This window comes from Spermophilus citellus (assembly GCF_964194105.1).
Source record: "Spermophilus citellus genome assembly, chromosome: 3".
NCBI lineage: Eukaryota > Metazoa > Chordata > Mammalia > Rodentia > Sciuridae > Spermophilus > Spermophilus citellus.
This window is the reverse complement of record NC_138184.1, coordinates 6,281,459-6,290,984: the sequence shown is the minus strand read 5'-3', so window position 1 is coordinate 6,290,984 and position 9,526 is coordinate 6,281,459. Positions and strand designations below refer to the sequence as shown.

General features: G+C 43.4%; 1 protein-coding gene and 1 pseudogene across 2 annotated transcripts; both read right to left on the bottom strand.

Moving 5' to 3' along the window:
* Positions 1-347: 347 nt before the first annotated feature.
* Positions 348-1,285, bottom strand: LOC308645918 (olfactory receptor-like protein OLF4; annotated as a pseudogene). Its single transcript has one exon. The product of its transcript is annotated as an olfactory receptor-like protein OLF4 (transcript).
* Positions 1,286-5,260: 3,975 nt separating this feature from the next.
* LOC308645777 (olfactory receptor 7G3-like) lies at positions 5,261-6,199 on the bottom strand (the record flags this gene model as incomplete). Its single annotated transcript, XM_081288190.1, has 1 exon — positions 5,261-6,199. The coding sequence occupies one exon, from the start codon at positions 6,197-6,199 to the stop codon at positions 5,261-5,263; it is 939 nt and encodes a 312-aa protein (XP_081144316.1).
* Between the last annotated feature and the right edge of the window lie 3,327 nt (positions 6,200-9,526).

Below are 9,526 nucleotides of genomic sequence, written 5' to 3'. Positions count from 1 at the left end.
ATGAGGAAATCATGGCAGGAGTGTGTGGCATACAAAAGCTGTTTAGCTTATGATAGGCAGGAAGCAGAGAGACAGAGAGAAAATAGAGTCTCCAAGGGCATCTCCTGAGTGTTCTACTTCCTCTAGCTATTAGCAGTTGCCTACAGTTACCATCCACTAATACATTGAAATTATTAATTCCCAATAAGGATTAACCCACTGATTTATTATCTAATCATTTCACCTCTGAATATGCCTGAATTGCTACATGAGCTTTTATAGGAACATCTCATATTTAAACCATGATAGAGACCCAATATTTCATTCTCTTTGCCTGTAGAAACCCACACTCAGGAAACTTAACAGGGTCACAACAATAAAAATGTCCCCAAGGTGAGTTTTCTCAAGGCGCCCTTCATGTCCTTGTTCCTCAGGCTGTAGATGAAGGGGTTCAGCATGGGGGTGACCACAGTGTACATCACCGAGGCCATGGCACTCATTCTGGGAGAATCAGTAACAGCAGAACTCAGGTAAACCCAAATAGAAGCCCCATAGAACAGGGAAACCACTGACAGGTGAGACCCACAGGTAGAAAAAGCTTTATACTTTCCACCAGTAGATGGGATTCTGAAGATGGAGGAGACAATTTGAGCATAAGAGAAAATTATCCCGGAGAGAGGAGCAATACCCAAGAAGATGGTGGCTAAAAATTCAACAATGTTATTGATGAGAGCATCAGAACAGGCTATCCTGATGATCTGAGTCAGTTCACAGAAGAAGTGGGGGATCTGCAGATGTTTGCAGAAAGACAGACGCAGCAACATCAGAGTGTGCACCAGGGCATCCACAGTGCTGAAGAGCAGACAGATCAGAACCAGCAGGGCACAGAGGCGGGGTTCATGATGACCATGTAATGCAAGGGGTGGCAGATGGCCACATAGCGATCATAGGCCATCACAGTCAGCAGTAAATTGTCCATACATACAAAAACCATGAAAAAATATGCCTGAGTGAGGCAGCCTGCATAGGAGATGGCTTTGCTTTCTGTCTGGATGTTCAGCAGCATCTTAGGGACCACAGTGGAAGTGCTACAGATGTCAGCCAAGGACAGGTTGGAGAGGAAGAAGTACATGGGGGTGTGGAGGTGGGAGTCAGAGCTGACGGCCAGGATGATGAGCAGGTTCCCAACAACAGTGACAAGGAACATGGACAGTAGCAGTCCAAAGAGGAGGGGCTGCAGCTCTGGGTCCTCTGAGAGTCCCAGGAGGAGGAATTCTGCTGCAAGTGTTTGGTTTTCTGGTTTCATAGTTTTGAGAAGTCTGCTGCAAGATAGGGACATAGTGACAACACAGCACAGAGAGATCAGTGCTGAACACAGTCCTTCGGTCTACAATGTGAATTCTAGTAATATTTAGAAAGTTCTCTTCAGGTTGTCCTACCCATTTCTTTAGCCCTTGCATTTTGAATGAATTCTATGTATTATCATATATAAAATTAAATGTGAGAATTTTTCCAATAATAAAATACAAAACAAACGTGCTATTTTATGCTTGAGGAACTTGAAGTCTGAATGCAGACTTTAAATCTAGCCTGAAACTATAGTAGTTTCCTAATAAAGCACCAAACGGGTGGAATCAATCATTTTTCATGGAATCCTAAGTTGTACTTTACACTGATCTAATCTCAAATGTTGCTGAAAATTACGATCTCACGTTCTCTACTGCCTTACTTTGGCAAATGACATTACCTGTCTATTTCTTTAAATATTTCATATCATATAATTACACCAAGTAACTCCAACAGCATCTATGTAATTTCAATTACATGCTCTAGACCTAGAACGGTTGCTCTTCTTTTTTTCAGATTTTGATTTGACATTTGTCATATATTTTTCCAGGAAGGGACATTTTCACAAAGCTGAATGAGTCTGTATTTTGTTTCATACTGACATGTCCCATCCAAAGTGAAAATGCCCATCTCCCTTGACCCCCTTTTGTGGTGTTATAGGGACTGACACAGGGGTGCTGAATCGCGACCCACATCCAGTCCTGTTGATTTTATATTTTGAGACAGGGCCTCATTAGGTTGCCCAACCTGGCCTCCATGTGTGATCCTCCTGCCTCAGATTCCTATGTAAGGGAATTACAGGTGTGGCCCACTGTACTCAGCTCCCATCTGGTATTTAAAACAAGCATAACTTACTATTTTTGACGAGCTGATTAATTTTCTTTTATAATCACATCTTTCTCTCATTCCTTTGACTGTTGCCAAACTTGGAGACCATGGAGTAGATCATGTCTTGCAGACAAACACAGCTCAGGAATATTAGGAGAATACTGAATCCTGGAGGAGGCAAGGCTGGGGCAAGCCTTCAGTACTCACCAGCTCTGTCGCTCTACCTCAGCACCCTCGGAGGCTGATCTTGGTATGCAACAGAGGGCAGAGGACTGGGTGGTTCTTTAAGTGGTTATTACAAATATATGCACATGTATCCTCCATAACAAGCCTTAAGGGTCAGAGATATAAGACGGTGAGAATCACAGAGCTCTCAACACCCAGCCTCCTAGCTGCCCTCCCCAGGGAAGGCACTGAATTGGCTATTCTCCAGAAAGACAAAGACTGTGGCCCTCAGACTTAGTGCACACATCAGTTACTGAAAGGCCCTGTTAGAACACACATCCTGGTCCTTCCCTAGACTTTCAGACTTCCTAGGCTTGGCCTGTGGTCCTAGGAGTTCTGTTCTACCAAGTCTCTAGGTGATGCTGCTGCTGGCCCAGGAACTCCACCTAGAGAACCCCCCAGTGTAGTGCACTGATTGTGAAGAGCCCAATGGATGGCAGTTCTTCTGATATCATTGCCCAGAAGTTCCTAGTGTGAGCAAAGCAAGAAAAAACAACCATCAGGCCAGAGTCAAGGACATTTATTCTAGGACCCTTAGGTATTACCATAGCCAGAGACCCAGGGCACAGGAGCAACTGTAATGTGTTGTGACAGAAGGGGAGGAGGACAGAATTTAAATATGAGAAAATCACAACTGTCCATGTTGTTCTCCACAAATTGGGATTGGTGGAATCAGAAAGCCAACTGATAGGTCTGAATGTCTATTGGCTGTTGTTGATGATCAGCCGTGGACATGAGAGTAAGCGAGGGTAAAAGTGCTGTAGCTGCTATGGCTTGGCCCAGTCCCAAATATTCAGTGGAGCAGATGCAAGGGCCCTCCACCCTGGAATCCTTCCCAGCTCCCTTTAAAGGGCTCTGAGACAAGGTGCAGTCACTCTGCAATCTAAGCCCACACATGTGCAATTCCAAATGTAGAGTTCCCTGCTGTGTGACCACAGTGGTTTGTCATTCAATACTGGTTGGGGTAGGATGGCATGGTGGGGGCAATGGGGACTTTGAACAGTTTGGATCCAACATTTACTAACCCATACAGCTGTGCAACTTTCAGGACATTACTCAACTTCTATATGACTCTGCTCCTTCACCTGTAATAGGAGAACTCAAAATAGATCAACTAACAATTAAAAGCTGTGTTTTATTGTTTTTTTATTTGCTGTTTTTTAGATACATGATAGTAGCGTGTATTTTGACATATTATATATACACAGAGTGTAACTTATTCTAATAGGAAATATGATTTTAAAAAGGCATTAAAAGATAAACAAACAAACAGCTGGTCATTGTGGTACACGCAGTTCAAAGTCAGCCTCAGCACCTTAGTGAGGTCCTAAGTAACTTAGATGTTGTCTTGAATAAATGAATAAATCAATAAATGAATAAGGGCTGGGGATGTAGAATAGTGATTAGCACTCCCGGTGTCAATTCCTGCTACTAAAATAAGAAAAAAATTTAGAGACAGGGAGAAGGGAGGTAAATCGATAGTAAACTGAGCTCTTGTATCTGGGTTGCATGATAAATAAATGGCTTTTTTTCAGATTTGTATGTTTGTATAAATTCCAGCAGAAATGATGACAAAAGGAAGAGGAAAATCAAGAGAAGTGAAGACTTGATTGAATGAATATTTAGTATGGTGGGCTGAGACACAGACCACACACAAATAGTACATTTCTGATTATGTGGAGGCAAGTAACTGTGCACCCCAAGTTCACTACTGTGGTGCTGCAGTTGCAAGAATGACTGTGGAATTTGTGCTGAAGCAGCCACATTGCTATTTATCTTTATTGCTTTGAATTGTCTCAGCCATTTCAGAATATTCCTCAAATCACCATTAAGTGGGTGATATTTTTTCTAAGAATTTTATAAGTATAAAAATGAAAATTAGGGCTGGGGATATAGCTAATTTGGGAAGTGCTTGCCTTGCATACACAAGGGCCTGGGTTCAATACCCAGAGCCATCAAAATAATAATAAAAAAAGAAAAGAAAAGAAAAAAAGGAGCATTTAAAAATGAAAATCAGATTTGAGTTAGTTGGTAAGTAACAGAGTAAGTATAGGAGACTGTGGTTCAATACCAAGCTCCTTGTGTTAAAAGCCCGCCCTTAAATCCTTGGCTCTGAGAACTGAACACAGAGGGAGTCAGGATTCCTGCCGCACCCAGTGCTCAGTGCTCTTGTGAGAAGCTGGGTGGCTTCTTCACCAGAAGATTCAGAACAGGCACAGCCACAGTGGGAACAGGACTCTTTACTGGAGCCTCTTGCTGTGGCAGAAGGAGACAGCACTGCCCAAGAGTGTGCAGCTGGCCCCAACAGGAAGGGCGCTGGCTTCCCAGCTGGGGTAGCTGGTGGGGCTGGAGGTGGGAGTGCAGGGGCCTCAGCTGCCTGTCAGGGGGGTTTCCTCTCCAGGGAGGGCAGAGTCTGCATCCTGTACCTGAGGTCACCTCCCCCATGCCCCTGCCACTTCTCTGCCCTGGGCTGAGGATGAGCAGCAGCAGCTGTCAGAGGACTCCCAGGTGTGGGGTGAAGGGAAGCAGCAGCCATGACAGCCCATCCTCAGGGTCCTGGAGTTTGCTGCTTCTGTGACTCCTCAGCTGTTCCACCCTCATGTGGTTTATGCTTTCAGAGTCCCTGGGAAGGGGTCCTGACTCAGGGGTGCCCCTGGCATGGGAGTGAGTTTGAGTGAAAGGACAGGGAAGGGCACCCATCATAACCCCGAACAGCTAATTGGCCAGAGCTGCATTTGCCCTTTATGGTTGGTGAGAGGCCTGAGGGTCTCATCCCCCACCAGGGTTTCACTCTCCTTATCTCAAGGGGTGCTACTTTTTCTGGAAGAACTCACTCACTTTGACTCAGTCTAAGAGCTCACAGGCAAGGCAGGTGACAGATTCATGAAATGGAAAATGTCTCCAAGGTGAGTTTTCTCAAGGCCCCCTTCATGTCCTTGTTCCTGAGGCTGTAGATGAAGGGGTTCAGCATGGGGGTGACCAGCGCATACATCACAGAGGCCACTGTACCCTTCCTGGGAGAATCAGTAACTGCAGAACTAAGATAAACCCCAAGAGCAGTCCCATAGAACAAGGAAACCACCGACAGGTGAGACCCACAGGTAGAAAAAGCCTTCCGCCTTCCCCCAGTGGACGGGATTCTCAGGATGGAGGAGACAATTCGAGTATATGAAAAAATTATGCCAGACACAGGGCCAATACCCAACAGCATAGTTGATAAATAAACCACAATGTTATTGATGAGAGCATCAGAACAGGCTATCCTGATGATCTGAGTCAGATCACAGAAGAAGTGGGGGATCTGCAGATGTTTGCAGAAAGACAGACGCAGCAACATCAGAGTGTGCACCAGGGCATCCACAGTGCTGATGAGCAGACAAATCAGGACCAACAGGACACAGAGGTGGGGGTTCATGATGACCGTGTAATACAAGGGGTGGCAGATGGCCACGTATCGATCATAGGCCATCACGGTCAGCAGTAAATTGTCCATGCATACAAAAACCACAAAAAAGCATAGCTGAGTGAGGCAGCCTGCATAAGTGATGGTTTTGCTTTCTGTCTGGATGTTCAGCAGCATCTTAGGGACTAAGGTGGAGGTGCTACAGATGTCAGCCAAGGACAGGTTGGAGAGGAAGAAGTACATGGGCGTGTGGAGGTGGGAGTCAGAGCTGATGGCCAGAATGATGAGCAGGTTCCCAACAACGGTGACCAGATACATCGTCAGGAACAGTCCAAAGAGGACAGGCTGCAGCTCTGGGTCCTCTGAGAGTCCCAGGAGGAGGAATTCTGCTGCAAGTGTTTGGTTTTCTGACTCCATGTATTTGAGAGATCTGCTGAGGGTAGAGACATGGATACCAATGGAGCACACCAGTTAATACTTGGTGGAAAGAAGTCTTTGGTAATCACTTAAAGTTATGGGTAGTATGTAAACCATGATTCTCTTCAGGTTCTCTTACTCATTCTTTCCTTCACCTATTAATTCAAGAGTAAATTTATATATTGCAATTAATACGATTAAATGACTGCTTTTTTATAATTGTAAAAACAGCCCTGAAATGAAAATGTGCTACTTTATTTATTGGAAATTTCAGGCCTAAATGCTCTCACGAAATCTAGTATTAAATTGTCATCAATTATTAAGACAGTTTGAAAGCTGGTTTGGTGACATCTTTTCCTAAATCATCTTAAACCTGTTGTGAATGTCGTACTCTGTCTCTGCTCATCAATGCTAGTCTTGGGTGTTGCTGAAAATCACCATCTCAGGTCTTTTCCTGCCTCCTTATGAGAAATGACATCATCTACCCACTCCTTGAAAGATATCAGAGTGTTCATTCATCTCAAGCCATTCCATTGGGATCTATTTAATTTGAAGGGATTTCTTTAACCACTAAAATCCTTGAACTGATTTTTGTTTGTTTTTCGTGTGTGATGATTTGTGATTTGATCCTCGAATGAGGGATATTTCTAAAAGCACTGAATGAGTCCCCACATTATATCATTTTTACAAATATCACAGCTCTAGTGAAAATGACTATCTAGTCTTTAAAAGAAAAGTAGGTTGCTGTTTTTTGAAAAGCTGGTTCATTTATTCATTTCTTCAGTTCAAATCTCAGTGTGATTTTGGTGTGCATTTTCTGGTGGCTAAATACGGTGAACATTTTTTCTTGTATAGTTGGCCATTTGCATTTCTCATTTTGAGAAGTGGGTGTTCAATTCTTTGACCACTTACCGATTGGGTTATTATTATTTTTTAAAAATTTGAATTGTTTTTGTTTTGAATTCTAGTACATCTGGGATCACAGCCCTCTTTCAGAGTACAAGCTGGGCACAACTTTCTCCCAGTCTGACAGTTGCCTCTTCACTGTGTTTTATCCCTTGCTGTTCAGGACCTTTTTGATTTAATGTTATCCTGTTTATTGATTCCTTCTTTATATCCTGAGCGATGGGGTTATTCAGGAAGTCTTTTCAAACACCTAAAAGTGGAAGTATTTGTCCTATTTTTTTCTCCTCATATTTGTGATGTTCTGGTTTTATAGCAAAAAAAAAAGGCAGGCATAAAGAATAAAAAGAGCAATAAGTGCTGGTTAGGATGTGGGAAATAAAAGAAACTTTTATACACTGCTGATGGGGATGTAAATTAGTCCAGCCACTAAGGCAACCAGGAAGGAGGTTTTCCTAATAAAGGTAAAAATGCATCCACCATATGATCCAGGTATAAATAGCCTACCTTGGTATTGGTCAGAAAGAACTAAAGTCATTATAGTTTTGAGATACACAAGTGCCCATATTTATTGCTGCACAATTCACAATAGCCAATTTGGAAATCAGCCTAGGTGACCATTCTGGGGTAAAGAAAAGATGGTGTATAATTGATACAATTGGAGAGCATGATATTGAGCAAATTACATGAGACTCACTGATGTGAAAACTAGAAGGGAAAAAAGGGGACTCCTGAAATTGGAAGGGAAACAAGAAGAACAGAGGAAGCGGATTTGGTTTTTTTTTTTTTTGGAGGGGATAGCATTTGGGAATGAAGTTAATCAAATAGTGTCTTTATGCAAGCATAACCACAATCAGTCTATCATTCTGTGTAATCAATATGCACCAATTGTGTAGATTTTCAGACTCATTTTAAAATTTAAGTATTTATCTGAGAAGGTGCATGTGGAGGGATGCACAATCCCAAGGGAGACTGTCAAGCATGTTTTTCTCTCCACCTGTACCCTGGTCAGGGTGGGGAAGAGGACAGCTGGAGTAGGCATTGCTGACACTCAGGCCGCTTTAAAGGATCAGGGACCATAGGATGCATTACAAAGTGAGAGAAGAAGAACATTCCTCTACACAGGACAGGGAAATGAAATGGAGCTAAGTTCAGCTGTGTCATCTGAGGGACTAAGCATTGCAGATGTTAATCAGGAGAAGTCCACAGTGCTAGGGACGTGATGTAGAGTCTGGAAATATTAGCTCTAATTATTGCTGCTGTTACTTTACTAACAATGGTAAATTGTTGTAAGAAGAGGAAGTTGTCTTGCTGTAACACAGGAGAGAAAAGTTTCAGCTCTGTTTAAAACCTTCCCTTTCCCCTGGATATACTGACACCCGGCTTCACTGACACTCACTAAGGGCTCTTTAAACATAATGATGCTTATATATTTCCAGAAATAAAAAATGCAATGAGTAAGTCTTCATACATTTTCCGTTAAAATGATAAAGATTTTCTCAGAAAAAAAAAATTAATAAATGTGGTCTCAGTGGCATGTATCCCAGCTACTCATGAAGCCAAGGCAGAAATATTTCTAGAGCCCAGGAGCTCATGGTCAATGGGGTACCATAGGAAGACCCCATTGAAAATTAAATCATGATTAAAAAAGTCTTAACTTATCATCCTGTAATTACAGTTCTGGGTTTGCTTATCCACAAACAATTGGAAGCAGAGTATTAGATGTGTACCTCACATTTACTGTAGTGGACTTCCTTCACCACTAGGGGGAGAACTAGAGCTGTGGAGCGAGGCACAGGAAGGAAAATGGATTTTATTTACCAGTAGCTTTGAGGAAGACAGAGAAGAGCTATTTTCTGTCTCAGATCTCCACCTTCCAGGAATCAGGGGCACACAAAGCTTTTATAAGACAGATAAAAGGGGGGATAAAAGGCAACTGACATGCATATGTAGAAGGTGGCAGGCTGCATTCATCAGAAAGGAGCATAGACTGGATTGGGCCAGCCCTGGTCAGGTCCAGCTATCTCTGCTCAGCCTCCAATCTCAGTGTGAAGACGTTGAGGAGCTAATTTATCAGCAGCATTATTCACAGGACCAGCAGGTGGGAGAAACAAGCGTCCAGGTACAGAGGAGTGAAGGCAACCAAGAAGGCTGTGGGTAGAGCAGAGTAGCCGCTGCCCTCACCAGAAGGTCGTTTCTCACAACAGGCTGAGCCTGGAGGACCCTGTGCTTGGTGACGTGAGCAGCCACAAAAAGGCAGAGGCTGGCCTGCACTTCCATGGGGCACCATGCACTGACATTCACAGAGAGGGGGACAGGAGCAGGGCTGTGAGGGCTGGGGGCAGAGAGTGAGGAGTTAGTGTGGATGGTCAGAGAATGAGTTTTGCAGGATGAAAGTGTCTTGAGGATGGACTCTAGTGATGT